This window comes from Budorcas taxicolor, chromosome 18 (assembly GCF_023091745.1).
Source record: "Budorcas taxicolor isolate Tak-1 chromosome 18, Takin1.1, whole genome shotgun sequence".
Classification (NCBI taxonomy): Eukaryota; Metazoa; Chordata; class Mammalia; order Artiodactyla; family Bovidae; genus Budorcas; species Budorcas taxicolor.
This window is the reverse complement of record NC_068927.1, coordinates 59,874,882-59,902,720: the sequence shown is the minus strand read 5'-3', so window position 1 is coordinate 59,902,720 and position 27,839 is coordinate 59,874,882. Positions and strand designations below refer to the sequence as shown.

Sequence of the window (27,839 nt, the reverse complement as noted above, 5' to 3'; positions counted from 1 at the left end):
TCTGTGCTCTAGTTCAGTTCAGTTCAGATGCACAGTCTTGTCTGACTCTTTGCAACCCCATGAACTGCAGCACACCAGACCTCCCTGTCCATCACCAACTTCTGGAGTTTACTCAAACTCATGTCCATTGAGATGTTGATGCCATCCAACCATCTCATCCTCTGTCGTCCCCTTCTCCTCTCACCTTTGATCTTTCTTAGCATCAGGGTCTCTTTCAATGAGTCAGTTCTTTGCATCAGGTGGCCAAAGTATTGGAGTTTCCGCTTCAGGATCAGTCCTTCCAGTGAATATTCAGGACTGATTTCCTTTAGGATGGACTGGTTGGATCTCCTTGCAGTCCAAGGGACTCTCAAGAGTCTTCTCCAACACCATGGTCCAAAAGCATCAATTCTTTGGTGCTCAGCTTTCTTTTTAGTCTAACTCTCTCATCCATACATGACCACTGGAAAATCCTTAGCCTTGATTAGGCAGACCTTTGTTGGCAAAGTAATGTGTTCTAGAGCCTGGGAGCTACAATTACTGAGCCTGCCCTCTGCAACAAGAGAAGACACAGCAATGAGAAACCCGTGCACTGCAACTAGAGAAAAGCCTGCATATCAATGAAGACCCAGCACAGCCAAATAAGTACATATAAAATAAATAAAAATTTAAAAGCCCTATAGTCCTTAAATACCTAACAAATGATCCTTCTTTATCGTTGGGATTATTTATCACTGATCATCCACAATGAGGATTTAATTAGGTTATATTAGGAGCCATCAGATTTGATGCAGGGGCTAATACCCTAGTTTCCTTTTAAAAGCTCAGCTCACAACTAAGAAATTATTCTGCCTCGCTGTCCTGCTTTGCCACTGGATCTGATCCTTCTCTAGCCACCAGAATTTCTTTTCCAGACATGAACACTTGCTCAGATTACCTCCCTTCCTGACTCTGCCTCTCAGACTGAAGCAGAAACTACCATACCTGACTCCTTCCTATTGCCATGGGGGTGGGCTCAGTGTAAAGGTCATAGAGCCAGGAGGTGTGTGAGAATGAGGCGGCCAGACCCTGAGATAATGGGTTTGTGATCTGTGACCTCATCCCCTTGAGAACTGCAATTACCATTTCTCTTGTAGTGGCAATGACAGGACAGTCTTGGGGAGCTGAGAATGTTTATGATAAAAAATTTTCCCAGTTGCTAATTATGAAAACAATTGCAATTTTCTTGTAAGTGTCTCCAAAGAGACTGATGACGTGCTTGGAGAGACCCTTAACGTTTTCATGATTCACAATGGAGACAGGATCTTGGATGGAAGGAGCAGTAGAAATCTTGACTTGGGAGGGACAGGCAGCACAATGTATGTGTCTCCCAGGATTCCCTGAGAAGTTGTTCCACTAAGTATCCATTGTATTCTTTTAAGCTCAGAGTATTTAGCTGCATGGTTAACTTAAGTACTCAGCAGATACATGGAATCAAAGAGAGTCCAAGATGAATTTTTAATGAGATAAGTGTAAAAGGAAGAATATGTAGATAGTTTATATTAAAAATCACTGTCCTGGGAGAATGGAGACAGGTATATATATGGCTGAGTCCCTCTCCAGTTCATCTGAAACTATCACAATACTGTTAATTGGTTATGTGTGTGTTAAGTTGCTTCGGTTGTGTCTAACTCTTTGCAACCCTATGGACTATAGCCTGTCAGGCTCCTCTGCGCATGGGATTCTCCAGGCAAGAATACTGAAGTGGGTAGCCATGTCTCCTCCAGGGGATCTTCCTGATTCAGGGATTGAACCCTAGGCTCCTGCAGGTTCTTTACCGCTAGTGCCACCTAGGAAGCCCCATTAATTGGCTATACTCCAATATAAAATAGAAAGTTTAAAAAAAGAGAAATCATTGACCTAATTTGTACAAATTTGTATAAATGAAGATTAATTTGGAAATGGTGATAATAGACATTTCTAGAATATTGTGTTTTAGCAATACAGATCCCAACACTGATATGAAGTACAAACAGAGAAATATCCACAGAAGACAGAGAGGTATTTATAAAAGTGCCTGTCACAAATGAAAACACAGGATCAGATGGTTTAGCAGACAGTATCAACTGTTCTTTTTTTTTTTAATGTATTTTTGGTTGTCCTGGGTCTTCACTGATGCACCTGGCCTTTCTCTAGTTGCAGTGAGCAGGGGCTTCTCCCTAATTGTGGTGTGTGGGCTTCTCATTGTGGTGGCTTCTACTCTCCCAGAGCACAGGCTCTATGCTCATGGTCTTGAGTAGTTGTGGTGCACAGGCTTAGTTGTCCCATGGCCTGTGGTATCTTCCTGGACCAGCAATCGAGCCCTTGTCCCCTGCATTGACAGGTGGATTCTAAACCACTGGACACCAGGGAAGTCTCTGCTATTCTTTTAACTATAGCCAGGGCTACTTTCTCCATTCAGCAGTAATGAATGGTTACCAGAGGTCTTTGTACATACTTTCGCTGAATTTCATTAATGAGCACTCATTGGTTATACAATGAATGATGAGACATGAACTTTAAGGGGCAAAATCACAGCTTTTCATTTTCCAACAGGCAAACACACAATCTGAACAAAGCCCACTATCCATTTCCCCTGTGATAGTTTGCAGTCCAACTGAGAATTTTAAGAGTGAAACATCATCAGTCAGGCCATGCCTGTTTTTGACACTAACCGCAAGTGTGGGGTTTCCCCAAACCACAGTCAGTTTCAGTAATCCTCTAGAAGGACTCAGCACTCACTGAGAGCTGGTCCACTCACTGTAATGCTTGATTACAGGGTTAAGATACTTTCCCTGGTGGATCAGATGTTAAGGAATTCACCTGCAATGCAGGAGACCTGGGTTTGATCCCTGTTTTTGGAAGATCTCCTGGAGAAGGGAATGGCATTGCCATTCCAGTATTCTTGCCTGGAGAATTCCATGCACAGAGGAGCCTGGTGGGGTATAGTCCTTGGGGTCACAAAGAGTTGGACATGACCAAGTGACTAAAAAAATAACATCTGTCAATGGAAGAGATGCATGGGTCAGAGTTCAGAAAAAATAGTCAAATTGGAGCTCCAGTTTTCCTCTCCCCATAAAGTGATGATATGTTATTTTCCTGGCATGGATACCTTATGATACAGTGAGTACTGCCACCAGGGAGGATCACCCAAGCCCGAGTGCCCAGAGTGTTTTACTTGTGCTCCTTTAGGATCTGTCTGTGTAGCTGAGCTTTAGTCTCCAGTTCTTCTGAGTGTCAGGCTAATCCTATCATCTCCAGTTCCTCCAGAAGCCAACCTAATACTACATAGCCTAAAGCCCCAACAAACTTACCCTGCAAGAGAGGCTGGTGGCCACACCATCAAACCAAAAAATACTCCTGCTATCAGAAAGACAACCTACAGAATGGGAGAAAATATTTGCAAGTGATGCAACTGACAAAGGATTATTCTTCAAAATATACAAACAGCTCATACAGCTCTATCAGAAGTTCAAGCAAATGAATCAAAAATTGGGCAGAAGATCCAAATAGATATCTCTTCAAAGAAAGTATACAGGTGGCCAACAGGCTCAGGAAAAAAATTCCCAACATTGGTAATTATCAGAAAAATGGAAATCAAGACTAGTAAGATATCACCTTACAATGGTCAGACTGGCCATCATCCAAAAGTCTACAAATTATCAATGGTGGAGTGGCTGTGGAGAAAAGGGAATCCTCCTTCATTGTTGGTGGGAATGTAAATTGGTTTAGCCACAATCAAGAACAGGATGCAGTTTCCTTACGAAAACTAAAAACAGAGCAATTAATACCATATGACCCCACCACCCCACTTCTGGGAATATACCCAGAGAAAATTATAATTAGGAAAGATACACACATCCCAATCTTAACAGCAGCACTATTTACAATAGCTAAGATATGGAAACCCCCTAAACGTGCATCACCTGGGGAGTGGATAAAGAAGAGATGGTATATAAACACAATGGAGTATCACTCAGCCATTAAAAAGAATGAGATAATGCCATTTGCAGTACCATGGATGGACCTAGGGATTATCATACTAAATGAAGTAAGCCAGACAGAGGAAAAAAAATAGCATATAATATCATTTATATGTGGAATCTTTTATTAAGAAAAGATACAAATAAACCTTTTTACAAAACAGAAAGAGACTTACAGACATAGAAAACAAAATTCTGATTGTCAAAAGGGAAAAGGGGGAGAGGGATAAGTTAGAAAGTTGGAATTAACGTACACACTACCATAAATAAAACATAATCAACAAGGACCTAGTGTACAGCACAGAGAACTGCACTCAATATTTTGAAAAAAACATATAAGGGAAAAGAATCTGAAAAATAAAAAAAATACATATAACTGAATCACTTTGGTGTCTACACTTGAAACTAACATAACATATACTTTGATTTTTTAAAAATATCTTAATTAAAAATCAAAACAAAAAACAGCAACGAAAAAGCCCTCATTTAAACTGGACTAAGAACTTGCTCATGGATTGTTTCTATATTTGAGCCCATGGTGCAAATATCTTCAGTTCAGTTCATTTCAGTTCAGTTGCTCAGTCGTATCCAAATCTTTGCGATCCCATGAGTCACAGCACGCCAGGCCTCCTGTCCATCACCAACTCCCGGAGTTCACTCAGACTCATGTCCATCGAGTCAGTGATGCCATTCAGCCATCTCATCATTGTCATCCCCTTCTCCTGCCCCCAATCCCTCCCAGCATCAGACTCTTTTCCAATGACTCAACTCTTCTCATGAGGTGGCCAAAGTACTGGAGTTTCAGCTTTAGCATTATTCCTTCCAAAGAAATCCCAGAGCTGATTTTCAGAATGGACTGGTTGGATCTCCTTGCAGTCCAAGGGACTCTCAAGAGTCTTCTCCAACACCACAGTTCAAAAGCATCAATTCTTCGGTGCTCAGCTTTCTTCACAGTCCAACTCTCACATCCATACACGACCACTGGAAAAACCATAGCCTTGACTAGATGGACCTTTGTTGGCAAAGTAATGTCTTTGCTTTTGAATATACTATCTAGGGTGGTCATAACTTTTCTTCCGAGGAGTAAGTGTCTTTTAATTTCATGGCTGCAGTCACCATCTGCAGTGATTTTGGAGGCCCCCCTGCCAAATAAAGTCTGACACCGTTTCCACTGTTTCCCCATCTATTTCCCATGAAGTGATGGGACCAGATGCCATGATCTTTGTTTTCTGAATATTGAGCTTTAAGCCAACTTTTTCACTCTCCACTTTCACTTTCATCAAGAGGCTTTTTAGTTCCTCTTCACTTTCTGCCATAATCTTAGGAATAGAAAATATCCTGGAAAACCTTTACCCTTTATACACTAAAGAATCAGAAGTAGAATTTTATTTATTCATTTATTTAGGCTGTGCCGGGTCTTCTTTGTTGTGTGCAGGCTTTCTCTAGTGGTGGTGAGCATGGGCTCCTCACTGCAGTGGCTTCCCTTGCAGAGCACAGGCTCTAGGCACACAGGCTCAGTACTTACTTGTGGTGCATGGGCTCAGTTGCCCTGTGGCATGTGGGATCTTCCTGACCCAGGAATCAAACTGGAGTCTCCTGCATTGGCAGCCAGATTCTTTATCACCGAGTCACCAAGGAAGCCCCAAACCTACACTACTAAATATAAAATAGGTAACTAATAAGGGCTTCCCTGTGGCTCAGATGGTAAAGTGTCTGCCTGCAATGTGGGAGACCCAGGTTTGATCCCTGAGTTGGGAAGATCCCCTGGAGAAGGAAATGGCAACCCAGTCCAGTACTCTTGCCTGGAAAATTCCATGGACGGAGTAGCCTGGTCAGCTTCAGTCCATGGGGAGGCAAAAAGTCAGACATGACTGAGCGACTTCACTTTAATAAGGACCTAGTGGGAACTTCTTAGGTGGTCCAGTGGTTAAGATGAATTCCTTTTTAGGCAGGGAGAAGGGGTTCAATCCCTGGTCAGGGAACCAAGTCCCATATGCCTCAAGGCCTGGTTTACAACAAAAAAGAAGGGACCTACTGTATAGCACAGGGAACTCTATGCAATCCTCTAAATGGCCTATATGGGAAAAGAATCTAAAAAGAGGAGATATACATACCTATGTATAACTGATTCACCTCGCTATACACCCAGAACTAACACAACATGAGAAATCAAGTATAACTTCATAAAATTTTAAAAACATACAATTTATGTTTTTCTGATAAGATTAGGCGATTTTGTGTTCTTCATGTATAGAAAGCAGAGACTGGATATGATGGAGTCACGGTTCATGAGCAGAAAGGGGCTGATAAAGGGAAAACACACATTAATCAGGCCAGTTGTATACACCAACCACCAACTGGGATTATGAAAAAGAGCAAGAGTAATGTTAAAGATGGAGGACAGGGTGTGGAAACACATGAAGGTGCTCGCCAAGAGTAGGATGCTTTGGGTGGCTCTGGACTCAGCAGAGGGTCTGGGAGACACACTAGCCTTGTGAATATACTGGACTTGCCGACTGTGTCTGTACAGGGTGAGAATCATGGAACCACTGGCCCAGAAGATGAGCACAGAAAATGAAACCTCAGGGAACACTATCAAAGCTGTATATATTGAGCCTGAGATGTTCTCAAGATCTGTGGCAACACAGTACTCTGAATCTCTTGTATTTGTCATGTTTGTGCTGTGCCATTTGCCAGAAACATATAATGCATACAGAGGAAAAAAGAGATGTACAAACATGCACTGGATCCAGCAGAAGGAAATGGAGAAGGCAATGTACTTTTGGGCTTTGACTTTAAGATTCTTCCAACAGCAGTACTTGGGGCTGATCATGATGGTCTGAAACACACTCAAGAGGCAGGTGGTACCAATGGACATACTCCTGCCCACTCTCTCAACATACAAAATAAGTTTGCAGGCAAAATCACTGGCAAAATATTTCAACCTCAAAGTTGTAATTGTCTGAGGGACTCCTTTCGAGAGAATGACCAAAAAGTTGGCTATAGTCAGGTGCTTGCAAATCAAGTCTGTGACCCTCAGCCTACACAGAGTGTGGTAAAGAAAGAGGTAACGATACAGAAGGGAGAAATTGCCCCAGATTCCAAGCACAGTCTGTAACAAGAAGATTATTCCTATGGCCAGTTGGCTGGAGGCTATTGTGTCATTCAAGATAATACCCTTTAAATGATGACAACAGTGATTCTTCAGAGCAGAATGGCTCATATAAATTTGTGACATCAACAGCCAACTTTCCTTGTTTACATTTATGAAATTGCCAAGGCTTCAGGAGACAAGAAAAGATGATGAGATAATCAGTATATTTTATGAAAAGGTCAGCAGGAAGGATGAAGTGGTGGTAACCTGGAGGAAGCAATGACAAATGAGAGTAAATTGAAAGAAAGCATAAAACAACTTTTTAATAAGAAGCTTACTGGAGGAAAAAAAATCTCCATCAGTGCCCTTATCTTAAAACAGGTCAATTCTAAATGCATTCCCTTCTGAATTTTAAAGAAGATAATGTATTATTGTAGGGACTTCCTTGATGGCTCAGTTGGTAAAAAATCTGCCTGCAATGCAGGAGACCCTAATTCAATACCTGGGTCAGGAAGATCCTCTGGAGAAGGGATAAGCTACCCACTCCAGAATTCTTGGGCTCCCATGTGGCTCAGCTGGTATTTTAAAAAAGATAATGTATTATTTTAGAAAAAAAGACAGAAGTTATTCTAGGGTCTTACAATTTTAAATATATGCTAAAAGTACTTCCCAGGTTTTCTGGTAGTTAAAAATCTGTCTCGCAATGCAGGGGACACAGGTTTGATCCATGGTTGGGGAACTAAGATCCTATATGCCACAGGGTAACTAAGCCAGGGATCTCAAACTAGAGAGTCTTTGCACCACAACAAAAGATCCTCCATGATACAACAAAGCTTCCACATGATGTAACTAAGGCCCAGTGCAGCTAAATAAATAAATATTTAAAATATACATATACCCTAAACAGCACAGACTATATAAAACATATGGTGAAATAACTTTTGCACACATGAATATTAAGATGAGTTCTCATCATACACACACACACACACACACACAAAGATACAACTTCGAATCACACAAGCATGTCCTAAAAACCACAAAGTAGAATGAACAGTGTACAGAGTCTTCAAACAGAAACTTCAAGAAAGAAGTTATTCAGTACATAAGACATGTGGAAAAATATTCCACATGCCTGGTAATCAGGACAAGTGAAATATCACCACTACTTATATGTCATCAAATACCATCAAGAAATCTGAAACAGAAATGACAAAAATGCCAAGTTTTGGCATGGCTGTGGATCAACCAAAAATCTCATACACTGATGGTGGGTGTTCAAATTGGTACAAACATTTTGGAAAACTGTGGTATCTACTTAGCAGATCAGATGTAATCCTGGTCTAAGAAATCCACTCCTATGAATATACTCACCAGGATTTTGTACATGTATCACCCAAAGATTAGTTATATTAATAGAATTTATATGCGGGCCCTAATCATTGCTCATCAGTCAGTTCAGTTCAGTTCAGTCTCTCAGTCATGTCCAACTCTTTGCGACCCCATGAATCGCAGCACGCCAGGCCTCCCTGTCCATCACCAACTCCCGGAGTTCACTCAGACTCGCTCATAGTAGCCCATAACTCTTAATACCCAGCTACCCATTAACAGTTGAATGATCAATTAATCCTTTGATAGTCATACGGTGAAGTCCTATATAGCAATGCTAATGAAAAAACAAAAATAATATTAAACAATACAGATAAACTCACAAAGATGGAATGGAGGAAAAAAGTCCAAAAGAAAGATGATGTATGATTCCTTTCATGTGAAGGCCAAGAGATGCAATGTGATCTAATATTAAATGTCATAATAGTTACAAACGTATACCCAATAATCCAGGGCTACAAATATACCCAACAAAGCTATAGTCTTGGAAACAGTGAGTTAGAAGGAGCAGAGAAGAGTTTCATGGGTACTGAAAACATTCTGTTTCTTGATCTAGTTGTGGTCTCCAGAGGTGCAATCATTCCTGAAATTTCACTGAGCTACCCAGTGAAAACATGTCTTTCTGCAAACATGTCTTTCATTTTTAAAAACACATGTATTATCAAAAAATGTGGAAGGAACTTGGGAAAGACTGTTTCTGTAAATGTGTCTCAACTGCTGCCTATGTCTGTGAAGGAAGGGAGCTGTAAGCCCTATCATAACTCCAACAATGAAACATCAGAAAATAGTAACACTGCTGCATATGGTGAATCACTGATTTTGTCATAAAATTCAGCAGAGCAGTATCCTAAGTCTTCATGCTTTATTTTGATTTGTTGCTCCACTTGGCCTCATATCATGGGGAAAATAATGTTTACAGAGAGGTATGACTTGTGACCACACAATCTTCCCCTAAAGACCAGGAAATATAATGAACAGTAGACATAGTCTTCATATAGAAACTTCAAGAAAGTAGTTACATACTGTCCAGTAGTGTAAAGTGGAGACCTCAATATACTCAGGAGCTATTTTTTAAAGAAGATTTTATTTATTTCATCTCATTTATTTATTTGGCTGCACCATGTCTTAGTTAATGGCATGTAAACTCTTAGTTATGGTACATAAACACTCAGCAATCGCATGCGGCTTCTAGTTCCCTGACCAGGGACCTAGACCCCCTGCATTGGGAGCACAGTCTTAACCTCTGGACCACAGGGAAGCTTTTGCTTTAAGTTCCACCCACCTGGATTTCCTGGGGCTGATCTTGTTGGCTGGAGACACTTAAGGGGCCAGAAGGGCCAGTGGACACACCCTACCAGCTTTGAGGGCGTAGAGAACACATTTGCATGGCTAAATCACTGAAGACAAGCTTCAGTTAAAGGCTGCTGTTGTCACGGAGATTCCTTTAAAGCGAATGACCAAGAAGCGGCTACAGTCCTGTGCCTGAAGGTCAAATCTGTGAACCTCAACCCACATTCATGGTAGTAAAGGAAGAGATTAAAGTGAAGAGAGAAAACGCCCAGGATTCCAACTACAGTCTGAGAGGAGCACACCATCCTTATTGCCAACTCCGTGGAGGCCATTCTGCCAGGTGTTTGATGTTCATAACTGCATAGGGTAGGTACTGACACTGATTTATTGCAAAGATAAGGAGATCCTAGGTACAGAGAGGTCAGGTGATCTGTGTAAATTCACATGCTGATTACAGGCTGAGTGCTGGTATGAACCTGGTAGGCTGATTCCAAGACAGTGCCCTAACCACTGTGATGCACCAGCCAAACACATCAGCTGTGTTTTTGAATAATCCATTGTGAAATTTAGTTTTGTTTTTATATCATATAGTTTATTCTATCAGTTCGGTCCAGTCACTCAGTTGTGTCTGACTCTTTGCAACCCCATGGATGGCAGCATACCAGGCTTCCCTGTCCATCACCAACTCCTGGAACTTGCTCAAACTCATGTCCATTGAGCTGGTAATGCCATCCAAACATCTCATCCTCTCTCATCCCCTTCTCCTCCTGCCTTCAATATTTCCCAGCATCAGGGTCTTTTCCAGTGAGTCAGTTCTTCACATCAGGTGGCCAAAGTATTGGAGTTTATTCCATTGTGTTTATATGTTATAATTTTAGTTGTAAAAAGTTTCCATATCTGCATTAGTAGTTATTCTGTAGGTCAATAACATATCAAAAAGACTCCCTGGATTCAGAAATGGCAACCCACTTCAGTATTCTTGCCTGGGAAACCCTATGAACAGAGGAGCCTGGCAAGCTACAGTCCTTGGGGTCACAAACTGAGCCATTAACATGTATACACACACACACACACACACAAACACACACAGTCCTACAGGAAAGTAACTTCCATCCATATGGATTTAACGAATGCAAGATTTCCTCAATATAAGTTTTGCAACAGAAAGATGCATTTCTATCATTCCAGGAAAATTCAGTATGATATCTATCAAAAAAAAAAAAAAGACTTGGACAATAATACTTTATTTAAAAAATTATGAACCATGAATTACTACTATATGATAAATGAGTATAGGATAGAAATGATTATTTTGATAAATCCTTAGGTATTTATAAAACTGAGGTTAAGTGAGACTACAATATAACAAGATTTGTGAAGAATATTAACATACTACTGCTGCTGCTGCTAAGTCGCTTCAGTCGTGTCCGACTCTGTGCGACCCCATAGATGGCAGCCCATCATGCTGCCCCGTCTCTGGGATTCTCCAAGCAAGAACAATGGAATGGGTTGCCATTTCCTTCTCCAGTGCATGAAACTGAAAAGTGAAAGTGAAGTCGCTCAGTCGTGTCCGACTCTTCGTGACCCCATGGACTGCAGCCTACCAGGCTCCTCCATCCATGGGATTTTCCAGGCAAGATTACTGGAGTGGGGTGCCATCGCCTTCTCCATTAACATATTGCTGCTGCTGCTGCTGCTGCTGCTAAGTCGCTTCAGTCGTGTCTGACTCTGTGCGACCCCAGAGACAGCAGGCCACTAGGCTCCTCTGTCTCTGGGATTCTCCAGGCAAGAATACTGGAGTGGGTTGCCATTTCCTTCTCCAATGCATGAAAGTGAAAAGCGAAAGTGAAGTCGCTCCGTCGTGTCCGACTCTTAGCGACCGCATGGACTGCAGCCTACCAGGCTCCTCCATCCATGGGATTTTCCAGGCAAGAGTACTGGAGATTAACATATTAGAGACATGTAAAAGTATAATCTGGGGAATATTGACTCTTGTGTGTTGCAAAAGTGAAACCATAAAGAAATGAATGTGTGCTTGGACTTGGTGTTAGAATATTACAAGATTAGACAACATATGAAAAGATACATTTGGTCCTGACAACTATATTCCAAACCTCACCATTATAAAGCTGCCTTTTCCTTAAATGCTGCCTCTCTATCTTGAAGAGGGATAGCAATCTCACCACCATCATCAGACCTCAAATGTTTCAGAAAAGACACCATTGCTATGTCTAGTAAGCATATTATATGCCTAGAGTACAATCCTTTCTGTTTTCAAACAAATTCATATTCATGCTTTCAGTAGAGGATTAGAAAATCATTACTTTTCTATCCTAGTCTTTATGGAAAGCATAAAGGCATTTTGATAACACTTCTAATACAAATTTAAAATTAATCTAGAATTTCTGAAAGGTTATGTTACAGCAGATTGATCTTAACAATATAACCCTTAAGCTCCTTGAAGATGATGTTTTGGCATTTCCCTGGTGGTCCAGTGGCTAAGACTCACTCCCAGTGAAGGGAGCCTGGGTTTGATTCCTGGTCAGGAAAATAGATCCCACATGCTGCCACTAAGATAAGTACTTTTAAAAATGATTCTTCATTGTTATCAGTAGGATTATTCCTGTGATTCCTCCCCAGTAAGAATTTCAAAAAATAGCTTTAGGAGCTCTCAAGTTCAGAGTTGCCTGATGCTGGGAAAGATTGAAAGCAGGAGGAAAAGGGGATGACAGAGGATGAGATGGGTGGGTGTCATCACCAACTCCAATGGACATGAGTCTGAGAAAATTCTGGGAGATAGTGAAGTACAGGGAACACTGGCATGCTGCAGTCAAAGAGTTGGACACAGCTGAGCAACTGAACAACAAAGATCTTGATCTTGCTTTACCTAAGCTCTCTCCTAAGGAATTGTTCTGCTTTTCTGACCTGCTTTGCCACTGGACGTGTTCCCACTCTACCCACCACCCTGCAGAAAGATCCCTTTTCCAAACACAAATACTTACTCACACCTCCTTCCTTACAGACTCTGTCTCCTCTTAGACAGAAATACAAAGAACTTGACTCCTCATTCCTTCTCATGAGAAGGATGATGGGCTCAGGGTGAAGGTCATGTCAGCCAGTATGTGAGTGGGAGGGAGGCAGTCTGACCCTGAGATATAGGTTTAGGAGCTGTGATCTCATCCTCCTTCAGAACTGCAATTATCATTTCACTTGAAGTGGCAATGACAGGACTAGCTTGAGGAGCTAATGATCTTTCTGAAAAACTTTTTTTGAGTTGCTAATTACCAAAGCCAATGGTGAGTCTCCTGTGAGTATCTCCAAAGAGACCACTGATGCGTTTGAGAGAAGCTCATAATTTTTCATAATGAAGGTTATTTTGAAATGATTAGGATTTCTACACAACTCTGAAATCTGTTGCCTTTGTAAACAGGTTGTTTGATCTTAGAGATTCCCCCACAGGGGAATTAAGTGTTAACCCACTTAACAAAGTCAATTGTGAGTCTACCAGGCTTTGTTCTGGAAACAAACAAAAAAACACTGAATTAAACTTGAGCATGACATAAAAAATTTTTTGGTGTCTGTTCATTATTTATATACTTGGCTGTGCTGGGTCTTAGTTGTGGCATGGGAACTATTCGTTTCAGCATGTGGGTTCTAGTTCCCTGATCAGGGATCAAACTTGCACACCCCCTGCAATGGGAGCTTGGAGTCTTAGCCACCAGACCACCAGGGAAATCCCTGTATGGGACCTTCTTTCTTGTACTCAAAACAGCTCTACCTCTTCTTCTCTTTCCTGCATTTCTGATCCTACACTGGACTATACAGTTTTAGATCCTGGGTAAGGACTTAGGTTGACCTTAGAGCTAGAGTAACAGAAATGATAGTGAAGGAATATCTTTGGGTCTTGGAGGTGGCTTTTCAATGTTGGCTGTAGCACTTATCTGTCTTTGCAGCACTTTTATGGCCTTTGTTCATGGTACACGAAAGGCTTCTAGTCACTCACATATCCGCCATGCCTCCCTTTGAGCCTGGAGCCAAATCCTTGAGTCCACCTTTCTCCAGCATTTACGGCTCACAGCCAACTCCATTTTCTTGCCTGGAAATAGGCCGATGATTGCCTTCAGTTCAGTCGCTCTGTCATGTCCTCCTCTTTGTGACCCTTGGACTGCAGCACACCAGGCCTCCCTGTCCATCACCATCTCTTGAAACTTGCTCAAACTCATGTCCATCAAGTCAGTGATGCCATCCAACCATGTCATCCTCTGCTATCCCCTTCTCCTGCCTTCAATCTCTCCCAGCATCTGAGTCTTTTCCAGTGAGTCAGTTCTTAGCATCAGGTGGCCAAAGTATTGGAGCTTCAGCTTCTGCATCAGTCCTTCCAAAGAATATTCCAGAATGATTTCCTTTGGCATTGACTAGTTTGATCTTCTTGCAGTCCAAGGGACTCTCAAGAGTCTTCTCCAACACCATGGTTCAAAAGCGTCAATTTTTTGGTGCTCAGCTTTCTTTATGGTCCAGTTTTCACTTGCATATATGACTACTGGAAAAACCATAACTTTGACTAGATGGACCTTTGTCAGGAAAGTAATGTCTCTGCTTTTTAATATGCTGTCCTGGTTGGTTATAGCTTTACTTTCAAGGAGCAAGTGTCTTTTAATTTCAGAGCTGCAGTCACCATCTGCAGTGATTTTGGAGCCCAAGAAAATAAAGTCTGTCAGTGTTTCCATTGTTTCCCCATCTGTTTTTCAAGAAGTGATGGGACTAGATGCCGTGATCATCTTTTTTTGAATGTGGAATTTTAAGCCAGATTTTTCACTCTCCTCTTTCACTTTCATCTAGAGGCTCTTTAGTTTCTTGTTGCGTTCTGCCATAAGGGTGGTATCATCTGCATATCTGAAGTTATTGATATTTCTCTCAGCAATCTTAATTCCTGCTTGTGCTTCATCCAACCCAGGATTTTACATGACATACTCTGCATAGAAGTTAAATTAGCAGAGTGACAATATACAGCCTTGACATATTCCTTTCCCAATTTGGAACTAGTCCGTTGTTCCATGTCTGGTTCTAACTGTTGCTTCTTGACCTGCATACAGATTTCTCAGGAGGCAGGTAAGGTGTTCTGGTATTCCCATGTCTTGAGGAGTTTTCCACAGTTTGTTGTGATCCACACAAATGTTTATGCTCCTGACTTCTGAGTTTCAGTATCTCTACTATGCATGAAGAAAGCTCTGGTTTTAAAGGATTTCAAATTAGTCAGAGACAAACTATGTCATATCTTTTTGCAAAGGAATTTCCACTCATTTCTTTATTGGGGTTAAAGCACTGAAATACATGCCTAACTCTGTTGAAGGAGCTTGCCATTTTGCTGGCAGAAATGGTTGATTGTGTTCACATTTTTTATTGTCTGAATAGGACAGGAAAGCTATCTTCTGGAATGGGAGATCCCAGTTCTGCATTCTGTCCTTAATGTTTTCCTGATGTCAATCTTGTAGGGTCATCGCTTCTTTCAAGGATGAAGCTTTGGGCTTTGGGCTCTAGGGATCCAAGGACACCTGGCTCTCCCTTCTGCCCTCCACATGGCTTTAAGAACCCCTGGGCAGCTACCATATTCTCCCAAGGACAGTCTGTGGATGGGACATGAGTTAGTCATTAAAAGCCAAGTTTTCTGATACAAGGATGCTGTGATGGCAACTGTGATGGCAAAGCTGGCTCTGGAGCTACCTCCAGTTTCATACTCTACTCACCAGCAAGATGGGTTTTTTTTGTAATGGGGAATTCTATTTTTTTAAATTAATTAATTTACTTTAATTGGAAGCTAATTAGTTTGCAATATTGTAGTGGTTTTTGGAATACATTGACATGAATCAGCCATGGGTGTACATGTGTCACCCATCATGAATCCCCTCCCACCTCACTCCCCATCCCATCCTTCAGAGTTGTCCCAGTGCACCAGCCCTGAGCACCCTGCCTCATGCATCGAACCTGAACTGGTGATCTGTTTTACATATGGTAATAAACATGTTTCAATGCTGTTCTCTCAAATCATCCCACTCTCACCTTCTCCCACACTGTCCAAACATCTGTTCTTTACCTCTGTGTCTCCTATGCTATCTTGCATATAGGGTCATCATTACCTTCTTTCTACATTACACATATATGCATTAGTATATTGTATTGGTGTTTTCCTTTCTGACTTACTTCTTTCTGTATAATAGGCTCCACTTTCATCCACCTCATTAGAACTGATTCAAATACACTAATATTCCATTGTGTATGTGTACCACAGCTTTCTATCCATTCGTCTTCTGATGGACATCTAGGTTGCTTCCATGTTCTAGATATTGTAAACAGTGGTGGGATGGACATTGGGGTACACGTGTCTCTTTCAATTCTGGTTTCCTCGCTGTATATGCCCAGCAGCGGGATTGCTGGGTCATATGGCAGTTCTATTTCCAGTTTTTTTAAGGAATCTCCACACTGTTCTCCATAGTGGCTATACTAGTTTGCATTCTCATGAACAGTGTAAGAGGGTTCCCTTTTCTCCGCACCCTCGCTAGCACTTATTGTGTGTAGACTTTTTGATAGCAGCCATTCTGACTAGCATGAGATGGTATCTCACTGTGGTATTGATTTGCATTTCTCTGATAATGAGAGATGTTGAGCATCTTTTCATGTGTTTGTTAGCCATCTGTATGTCTTCTTTGGAGAAATGTCTGTTTAGTTAGTTGGCCCATTTTTTGATTGGTTGTTTATTTTTCTGGAATTGAGCTGCATGAGCGGCTTGTATATTTTTGAGATGAATTCTTTGTCTGTTGCTTTGTTTGCTATTATTTTCTCCCATTCTGAAGGCTTTCTTTTCACTTTGCTTATAGTTTCCTTTGTTGTGCAAAAGCTTTTACATTTAATTAGATTCTATTTGTTTATTTTTGCTTTTATTTCCATTACTCTGGGAAGTGGGTCATAGTGGATCCTACTGTGATTTATGAGAGTGTTTTGCCTATGTTTTCCTCTAGGAGTTTTATAGTTTCTGGTCTTACGTTTAGATCCTTTATCCATTTTCTATTTATTTTTGTGTGTGGTGTTAGAATGTGTTCTAGTTTCATTCTTTTACAAGTGGTTGACCAGTTTTCCCAACATCACTTGTTAAAGAGATTGTCTTTTCTTCATTGTATATTCTTGCCTCCTTTGTCAAAGATAAGGTGTCCATAGGTGTATGGATTTATCTCTGGGCTTTCTATTTTGTTCCACTGATCTATATTTCTGTCTTTGTGCCAGTGCCATACTGTCTTAATGACTGTAGCCTTGTAGTATAGTCTGAAGTCTGATAAGTTGATTCCTCCAGTTCCATTCTTCTTTCTCAAGATTTAGCTATTCGAGGTTTTTGTATTTCCATACAAACTGTGAAATTATTTGTTCTTGTTCTCTGAAAAATACCATTGGTAGCTTGGTAGGGATTGCATTGAATCTATAGATCGCTATGTGTAGTATACTCATTTTCACTGTATTGATTCTCCTGATCCGTGAACATGGTATATTTCTGCATCTATTTGTGTCATCTTTGATTTCTTTCATCAGTGTTTTATAGTTTTTTATATGAGAAGACTCTTGAGAGTCCCTTGGAATGCAAGGAAATCCAACCAGTCCATCCTAAAGGAGATCAGTCCTGGGTGTTCATTGGAAGGACTGATGTTGAGGCTGAAACTCCAATACTTTGGCCATCTGATGCGAAGAACTGACTCATTGGAAGAGACCCTGATGCTGGGAAAGATTGAGGGCAGGAGGAGAAGGGGATGACAGAAGATGAGATGGTTGGATGGCATCATTGACTCAATGGACGTCAGTTTGGGTGGGCTTCAAGAGTTGGTGGTGGACTTCAGGAGTTGGTGTTGGACAGGGAGGCCTGGTGTGCTGTGCTTCATGGGGTCGCAAAGAGTTGGACATGACTGAGTGACTGGACTGAATTGATATATATATAGGTCTCTTGTTTCTTTAGGTCAATATATTCCTAAGTATTTTATTCTTTTCATTGCAATGGTGAATGGAATTGTTTCCTTAATTTCTCTTCTATATTTTCATTGTTAGTGTATAGGAATGCAAGGGATTTCTCTGTGTTAATTTTATATCCTTAAACTACACTATATTCATTGATTAGGTCTAGGAATTTTCTGGTGGTGTCTTTCAGGTTTTCTCTGTAGAGGATCATGTCATCTGCAAACAGTGAGAGTTTTACTTCTTCTTTTCCAATCTGGATTCCTTTTCTTTTTCTTTTCTGACTGCTGTGGCTAAAACTTTCAAAACTATGTTGAATAGTAGTAGTGAGAGTGGGCACCCTTGTCTTGTTCCTGACTTTAGGGGAAATGCTTTCAATTTTTCACCATTGAGGATAATGTTTGCTGTGGGTTTATCATATATGGGTTTTATTATATTGATGTATGTTCCTCCTGTGCCTGCTTTCTGGAGGGTTTTTAAATCATAAATGGATGTTGAATTTTGTTAAAGGCTTTCTCTGCATCCATTGAGATAATCCTATGGTTTTTATCTTTCAATTTTTTTATGTGGTAGATCACATTGATTGGTTTGTGAATATTGAAGAATACTTGCATCCCTGGGATAAAGCCCACTTGGTCATGATGTATGATCTTTTTAACATGTTGTTGGATTCTGTTTGCTAGACTTTTGTTAAGGATTTTTGCATCTATGTTCATCAGTGATAATGGCCTGTAGATTTCTTTTTTTGTGGCATCTTTGTCTGGTTTTGGTGTTAGGGTGATGGTGGCCTCATAGAATGAGTTTGGCAGTTTACTTTCCTCTGCAGTTTTCTGGAAAAGTTTGAGTAGGATAGGTGTTAGCTCTTTAAATTTTTGGTAGAATTCACCTTTGAAGCCATCTGGCCCTGGCCTATTGTTTGTTGGAAGATTTTTTTTATTCCAGTTTCAATTTCCATGCTTGTGATGTGTCTGTTAAGATTTTCTATTTCTTCCTGGTTCAGTTTTGGAAGGTTAAACTTTTCTAAGAATTCGCCCATTTCTTCCAAGTTGTCCATTATATTGGCACACAGTTGCTCATAGTAGTATCTTATGATCCTTTGTATTTCTGTGTTGTATGTTGTGATTTCTCCACTTTCATGTGTAATTTTGTTGATTTGATTCTCCTCCCTTTTTTCCTTGATGAGTCTGGCTAATGGTTTGTCTATTTTATTTATCTTCTCAAAAAACCAGCTTTTAGTTTTGTTGATTTTTGCTATAGTATCCTTTGTTGCTTTTTCATGTACTTTTGCCCTAATTTTTATTATTTCTTTCCTTCTAAGAATGCTGGGGTTCTTTATTTCTTCTTTTTCTTGTTGCTTTAGGTGTAAAATTAGGTTATTTATTTGATTTTTCTCTGGTTTCTTGAGGTAAGCTTGTATTGCAAGATAGGTTTTAAGGAATGGAATCAACATACAGGGTAAAGGAGAGCTTGGCATGCTTACTGGAGCCCTCAGTTGATTTTTCCTCATGTAAATTTTGGACTGTTTTCCACTATATCCCAGGACACTTCTCCTAATATTGGTTGAGGACCAGAGAACTTCTCAGGCTTAACTTTTCTTCTGAATCTATGAAATTTCTCTCCCCAGGTACTCTTCGCTGGAGCTGCTAATTTTTCTGTATACCAAAGAAACAGCCATATGTGGACTTCTCTGGTGATCCAGTGGTTAAGACTCTGCACTCCCAATGCAGGGGGTCTAGGTTCGATCCCCTGGTTGGGGAACTAGACCCCAGGTCACTACTAAGAACTGGGCTGCAGAGTTGGACTATAAAGAAAGTTGAGTGCCAAAGAATTGATGCTTTTGAATTATGATGTTAGAGAAGAGTCTTGAAAGTCCCTTGGACTGCAAAAAGATTCAACCAGTCCATCCTAAAGGAAATCAGTCCTGAATATTCATTGGAAGGCCTGATGCTAAAGTTGAAACTCCAATATGTTGGCCACCTGATGTGAAGAACTGACTCATTTGAAAAGACGCTGATGCTAGGAAAGATAGAAGGTGGGAGGAGAAGGGGATGACAGAAGATGAGATGGTTGGATGGCATCAACAACTCAATGGACATGAGTTGGGTAAACTCCGGGAGTTGGTGATGGACAGGGAGGCCTGACGTGCTGCAGTCAATGGAGTTGCAAAGGGTCAGACATTACTGAGCACTGAACTGAACTGAACTGAAATGTAAAAGGAAGAACATGTCAATAGTTTACATTAGAAGTCACTCTTCCGTTAGATTGGACACATGCATATGTATGGCTGAGTCCCTTCACTGTTCATCTGAATTGAACACTGTTAATTGGTTATGTGTGTGCTAAGTCGCTTCAGTTGTGAATGATTCTTTACAACCCTATGGACTTTACCCTGTTAGGCTCCTTGGTCCATGGGATTCTCTAGGCAAGAATACTGAAGTGGGTTGCCATACCCTCCTCCATGGAATCTTCCTGACTCAGGAATTGAACCCAAGTCTCCTGCATTGGCAAGCAGGTTCTTTACCACTAGTGCCACCTGGGAAGCCCCATTAATTGGCTATACTCCAATATAAAATAAAAAGTTTTAAAAAAGAAATCATTGAACTAATTTGTACAAATTTGTATAAATGAATATTAATTTGGAAATGGTGATAATAGACATTTTCTAGGATGTTGTATTTATCAATACAGATTCCCAACACCGATATGAAGTGCAAACAGAGAATTATCCACAGAAGACAGAGTGATATTTATAAAAGTGCCCGTCACAAATGAAATCACCAGGATCATATAGTTTAGCAGACAGTATCAACTTTTTTTTTTTTTAATGTATTTTTGGTTGCACTGGATCTTCACTGATGCACCTGGCCTTTCTCTAGTTGTGAATGGGGGCTACTCTCTAATTCTGGTGTGTGCACTTCTCCTTGTGGTTGTTTCTATTCTCTCAGAGCATAGGCTCTAAATCCATGGTCTTGAGTAGGGTGGCACACAGGCTTACTTGTCCCATGGCCTGTGTTATCTTCCTGGACCAGCGATTGAGCCCTGAATTGACAGATGGAGTCTAAACCACTGGACAGCAGGGAAGTCCTCTGCTATTCTTTTAACTATAGCCAGGGCTGCTTTTTCCATTCAGCAGTAATGAATGGTTACCAGAGGTCTTTGTACATACTTTCGCTGAATTTCATTAATGAGCACTCATTGGTTATACAATGAATGATGAGACATGAACTTTAAGGGACAAAATCACAGCTTTTCATTTTCCAACAGGCAAACACACAATCTGAACAAAGCCCAATATCCATTTCCCCTGTGAGAGTTTTCAAGGCAACTGAAAAGTTTAAGAGTGAAACATCATCAGTCAGGCCACACCTGTTTTTGACACTAACTGCAAGTGTGGGGGTTCCCCAAACCACAGTCAGTTTCAATAATCCTCTAGAAGGACTCAGCACTCACTGAGAGCTGGTCCACTCATTGTAATGCTTGATTACAAGGTAAAGATACATACCCTGGTGGATCAGGTGGTATGGGATTTGCCTGCAATGCAGGAGACCTGGGTTTGATCCCTGTGTTTGGAAGATGTCCTGGAGAAGGGAATGGCAACCCACTCCAGTATTCCTGCCTAGAGAACAAGGACAGAGGAGCCTGGTGGGGTATAGTCCTTGGGATCACAAAGAGTTGCACATGACAGAGCGACTAAAGAAATAACATCAGTCAATGGAAGATGCATGGGTCAGAGTTCAGAAAAAATAGTCAAATTGGAGCTCCAGTTTTCCTCTCCCCATAAAACGATGGTATGTCATTTTCTTGACATTGATACCTGACGACTCTAGAAGTACTGCCATCAAGGAGGTTCACCCAAGCCCAAGTGCCCAGAGTGTTTTACTTGAGCTCCTTTAGGATCTTTCTGTGTGGCTGAGCTTTAGTGTCCAATTCTTCTGAGAGTCAGGGTAATCCTATCATCTCCATTTCCTCCAGAAGCCAGCCTGATACTACATAACCTAAAGCCCCAAAAAACTTACACTGTGAGAGGGGCTTGTGGCCATGCCATTAAACAACAACAACAAAAAATATTTCTTCTATAAGATGGACAACCTACAGAATGGGAGAAAATATTTGCAAGTGATGCAACTGACAAAGGATTAATCTCCAAAATATACAAACAGCTCATACAACTCAATACCAGAAATTCAAGCAACCCAATCACAAATTGTGCACAAGATCCAAATAGACATTTCTTCAAAGAAAGTATACAGGTGGCCTACAGGCTCAGGAAAAACTGCTCAACATCACTAATTGTCAGAGAAACGCAAATCAAGACTAGTGAGATATCACCTTACCCTGGTCAGAGTGGCCATTATCAAAAAGTCTACAAATAATCAGTGGTGGAGAGGGTGTGAAGAAAAGAGAATCCTCCTTCATTGTTGATGGGAATGTAAACTGGTTCAGCCACTATTCAGAACAGGATGCAGTTTCCTTAAGAAAACTAAAAACAGAGCAATTAATACCATATGATCCTACAATGCCACTCCTGGGCACATATCCAGAGAAAACTATAATTTGGAAAGATACATGCATCCCAGTGTTCACAGCAGCACTATTTACAGTAGTTAAGGAAATAGCTCCAGTTCTTCTGAGAGTCAGGGTAATCCTATCATCTCCATTTCCTCCAGAAGCTAGCCTGATACTACATAGCCTAAAGCCCCATGGAAACAACCTAAATGTGCATTACCTGATGAATGGATGAAGAAAATAGGGTATATAAACTCAAGGGAATATCACTCAACCATTAAAAAGAATGAAATAATGCCATTTGCAGTACCATGGATGGACATAGGGATTATCATACTAAATGAAGTAAGCCAGACAGAGAAAACAGATAGGATATAATATCGCTTATATGTGGAATTTAAAAAAAATGCAAATAACTTGTTTACAAAGAGAAAAAGACTCACAGACATAGAAAATAAAACTTAAGATCATCAAAAAGGAAAAGAGGGAGGAGGGATAAATTAGGAAGTTGAAATCAACCTATACATATTACCAAATATAAAATAGATAAATAGAAAGGACCTAGTGTGTAGCACAGAGAATTGCACCCAGTATTTTGTAATAATCTAAGGGAAAAGAATCTGAAAAAGAAAAAAATATATATAACTGAATCACTTTGTTATCTACACCTGAAACTAACATAACAATTGAAATTTTTTTTCAGTTTTTAAAAATATCTTAATTAAAAAACAAAACAAAAAACAAACAAACAAAAGCCCTCATTTACCCAGCAATCCCACTGCTGGTCATACATACCGAGGAAACCAGAAGTGAAAGAGACACATGTATCCCAATGTTCATCACAGCAGTGTTTACAATAGCCAGAACATGGAAGCAACCTAGATGTCCATTGGCAGACGAATGGATAAGAAAGCTGTGGTACATATACACAATGGAATATTACTCAGCTATTAAAAAGAATGCATTTGAATCAGTTCTAATGAGGTGGATGAAACTGGAGCCTGTTATACAGAGTGAAGTAAGGCAGAAAGAAAAACACCAATACAGTATATTAACACACATATATAGAATTTAGAAAGATGGTAACAATGATCCTGTATGCAAGACAGCAAAAGGGACACAGATGTAAAGAACAGACTTTTGGACTCTGGGAGAAGGCGAGGGTGGGATGATTTGAGAGAATAGCATTGAAAGATGTATATTAAAATATGTAAAACAGATTGCCAGTCCAGGTTTGATGCATGAGACAGGGTGCTCAGGGCTGGTGTACTGGGATGATCCTGAGAGATGAGATGGGGAGGGAGGTGGAAGGAAGGGTCAGGATGGGGAACACATGTACACCCATGGCTGATTCATGTGAATGTATAGCAAAAACCACCACAGTATTGTAAAGTAATTAGCCTCCAATTAAAAAAAAAAAAAAGCCCTCATTTAACTGGACTAAGAACTTGCTCATGGGTTGTTTCTACATTTGAGCCCATGGTGCAAATATCTTAGGCATATAAAATATGCCTAGCAAAACTTTACCCTTTATACACTAGAGGATCAGAAGTGGAATTTTATCTATTTATTTAGGCTGTGCTGGGTCTTCTTTGTTGTGTGCAGGCTTTCTCTAGTTGTGGTGAGTGTGGGCTCCTCACTGCAGTGGCTTCCCTTGCAGAGCACAGGCTGTAGGCACACAGGCTCAGTACTTGTGGTACATGGGCTCAGTTACCCTGTGGCATGTGGGATCTTCCCTACCCAGGAATCGAACCGAAGTCTCCTGCATTGCCAGCCATATTCATCACCGAGTCACCGAGGAAGCCCCAACATACACTACTAAATATAAAATAGGTAATTAATAAGGGTGTTCTTTGGAAGGAATGATGTTAAAGCTGAAACTCCAATACTTTGGCCACCTCATGCGAAGAGTTGACTCATTGAAAAAGACTCTGATGCTGGGAGGGATTCGGGGCAGTAGGAGAAGGCGACGACGACAGAGGATGAGATGGCTGGATGGCATCACTGACTTGATGGATGTGAGTTTGAGTGAACACCGGGAGTTGGTGATGGACAGGGAGGCCTGGCGTGCTGCAATTCATCAGGTCACAAAGAGTCAGACACGACTGAGTGACTGAAATGAACTGAACTGAACTGAAGAGCTTCCTAGGTGGCTCAGATGGTTAAGTGTCTTCCTGCAATGTGGGAGACCGGGTTTAATCTCTGGGTGAGGATGATCCCCTGGAAAAGGAAATGGCAACCCACTCCAGTACTCTTGCCTGGAAAATTCCATGGACGGAGTAGCCTCGTCAGCTTCAGTCCATGGGGTTGCAAAGACTCGGACATGACTGAGCAACTTCACTTTAGTAAGGACCTAGTGGGGACTTCTTAGATGGTCCAGTGGCTAAGACTAAGTCCTTCTAGGCAGGGAGTAGGGGTTCAATCCCTGGTCAGGGAAACAAGTCCCACATGCCTCCAAGCCTGGTTTATAACAAAAAAGAAGGGACCTACTGTATAGCACAAGGAACTCTAATCAATTCTCTAAATGGCCTATATGGGAAAAGAATCTAAAAAGAGTAGATATACACATATATCCACAACTGATTCACTTTGATATACACCTGGAACTAATACAGCATGATAAATCAACTGTACCTTGATAAAAATTTAAAAACATACAATTTACATTTTTCTGGTAAGATTAGGCGATACTGAGTTCTTCATGTACAGAAAACAGAGACTGGATACAATGGAGTCACGGCTCATGAGCAGAAAGGGGCTGATAAAGGGAAAACACACAGAAATCAAGGCAGCTGTATTCACCAACCACCAACTGGGATTATGAAAAAGAGCAAGAGTAATGTTGAAGATGGAGGACAGGGTGTGGAAACACATGAAGGTGCTCGCCAAGAGTAGGATGCTTTGGGTGGCTCTGGACTCAGCAGAGGGTCTGGGAGACACACTAGCCTTGTGAATATACTGGACTCTCTGACTGTGTCTGTACAGGGTGAGAATCATGGAGCCGCTGGCCCAGAAGATGAGCACAGAAAATGAAACTTCAGGGAACACGACCAAAGCTGTATATATCGAGCCTGAGATGTTCTCAAGATCTGTGGCAACACAGTACTCTGAATCTCTTGTATTTGTCATGTTTGTGCTGTGCCATTTGCCAGAAACATATAATGCATACAGAGGAAAAAAGAGATTTACAAACATACACTGGATCCAGCAGAAGGAAATGGAGAAGACAATGTACTTTTGGGCTTTGACTTTAAGATTCTTCCAACAGGAGTTCATGGGGCTCATCATGATGGTCTGAAACACACTCAAGAGGCAGGTGGTACCAATAGACATACTCCTGCCCACTCTCTCAACATACAAAATAAGTTTGCATGCAAAATCACTGGCAAAATGTTTAAACCTCAAAGCTGTAATTGTCTGAGGGACTCCTTTTGAGAGAATGAGCAATATGTTGGCTATAGTCAGGTGCTTACCAATCAAGTCTGTGACCCTCAACCTACACTGAGTGTGATAAAGAAAGAGGTAATGGTACAGAAGGGAGAAATTGCCCCAGATTCCAAGCACAGTCTGTAAGAAGAAAATTATTCCTATGGCCAGTTGGCTGGGAGCTGTTGTGTCATTCAAGATAATACCCTTTAAATGATGGCAACAGTGATTTCTCAGAGCAGAATGGCTCATATAAATTTGTGACATCAAGAGCCAACTTTCCTTGTATGCTTTTGTGAAGTTGCCAAGGCTTCTCAAGACAGGAAACGATGAGAGAATCAGTATATTTTATGAAAAGGTCAGCAGGAAGGATGAACTGGTGGTAACCTGGAGGAAGCAATGACAAGTGAAAGTAAATTGAAAGAAAGCATAAAACAACATTTTAATAAGAAGCTTACTGGAGGAAAAAAAATCTTCATCAGTGCCCTCATCTTAAAACAGGTCAATTCTAAATGGATTCCCTTCTAAATTTTAAAGAATGTATTGTTTTATTGTAGGAACTTCCCTAATGGCTCAGTTGGGAAACCATCTGCCTGCAGTGCAGGAGACCCCAGTTCAATTCCTGGGTCGGGCAGATCCTCTGGAGAAGGGACAGGCTCTTCAGTATTCTTGGGCTTCGCGAGTGGCTCAGTTGGTATTCTAAAGATGAAAATGTGTTATTTTAGAAGAAAATATAGGAATTATTCTAGTGTCCTACAATTTAAAATATATGCTAAATGTACTTCCCTGGTTGTCTGGTAGTTAAGAATCTGTCTCGCAATGCAGGGGATGCAGGTTTGATCCTGGGTTGGGGAACTAAGACCCTATATGTCACGGGGTAACTAAGCCTGGGACCTGCAACTAAGGAGTCTGTGCACTACAACCATAGATCCTGGTTGATGCAACAAAGCCCCCGCATGATGCAACTAAAACCCAGTACAGATAAGTAGATAAATATTTAAAATTCATATATATGATAAAGAGCACAGAATATATATACCATATGTTTAAATAACTTTGCACAGATTAAAATTAAGACTGGTTCTCATCAGTACACACACATACACACACACAAAGATACAACTTAGAACCATGCAAGCATCTCCTGATAACCACAAAATAAAATAAACAGTGTACAGAGTCTTCGGACAGAAGCTTCGATAAAGAAGTTATTCAGTGGATGAGACATGTGGAAAAAATTCCACATTCTTGGTAATCAGGAAAATTAAAATATTACCACTACTTATATGTCATTAAATACCATCAAGAAATCTGAAACAAAAATGACAAAAATGCCAAGTTTTGGCATAGCTGTGGATTAACCAGAATCTCATATACTGATGGTGGGTGTTCAAATTGGTACAAACATTTTGGAAAACTGTGGTATCAACTTAGCAGATCCGATGTAATACTGTTCTAGGAAATCCACTCCTATAAATACACTCAACAGGATTTTGTACATGTAACACCCAAAGATTAGTTATATTAATAAAATTTATATGAGAACCCTAATAATTATTAGCAAAGGAGAAAAGGAAAGATATACCCATTTGAATGCAGAGTTCCAAACAATAGCAAGGAGAGATAAGAAAGCCTTCTTCACCAATCATTGCAAAGAAATAGAGGAAAACAGCAGAATGGGAAAGACTAGAGGTCTCTTCAAGAAAATTAGAGATACCAAGGGAACATTTCATGCAAAGATGGGCTCAATAAACGACAGAAATGGTATGGACCTAACAGAAGCAGAAGATATTAAGAAGAGGTGGCAAGAATACACAGAAGAAGTGTACAAAAAAGATCTTCATGACCCAGATAATCACGATGGTGTGATCACTCGCCTAGAGCCAGACATCCTGGAATATGAAGTCAAGTGGGCCTTAGAAAGCATCACTACAAACAAAGCTAGTGGACCTGATGGAATTCCAGTTGAGCTATTTCAAATCCTGAAAGATGATACTGTGAAAGTGCTGCACTCAATATGCCAGCAAATTTGGAAAACTCAGCAGTGGCCACAGGACTGGAAAAGGTCAGTTTTCATTCCAATCCCAAAGAAAGGCAATGCTCAAAGAATGCTCAAACTACCGCACAATTGCATTCATCTCACACGCTAGTAAAGTAATGCTCAA

At 40.7% G+C, this 27,839-nt stretch overlaps 3 protein-coding genes across 3 annotated transcripts in view; all 3 read right to left on the bottom strand.

The window, feature by feature from the left end:
* The window catches only part of LOC128063521 (zinc finger protein 350), a 442,658-nt gene that overhangs the window by 48,696 nt on the left and 366,123 nt on the right, over nt 1-27,839 (bottom strand). The gene's annotated exons all lie outside the window — the stretch shown is intronic.
* On the bottom strand, nt 6,187-7,218 carry LOC128063532 (vomeronasal type-1 receptor 4-like). Its single transcript, XM_052656310.1, has one exon. It carries the CDS (start codon nt 7,216-7,218, stop codon nt 6,187-6,189), a length of 1,032 nt encoding a protein of 343 aa, XP_052512270.1.
* Nucleotides 24,910-25,941, bottom strand: LOC128063529 (vomeronasal type-1 receptor 4-like). Its single transcript, XM_052656307.1, has one exon. The coding sequence runs from the start codon at nt 25,939-25,941 to the stop codon at nt 24,910-24,912; it is 1,032 nt and encodes a 343-aa protein (XP_052512267.1).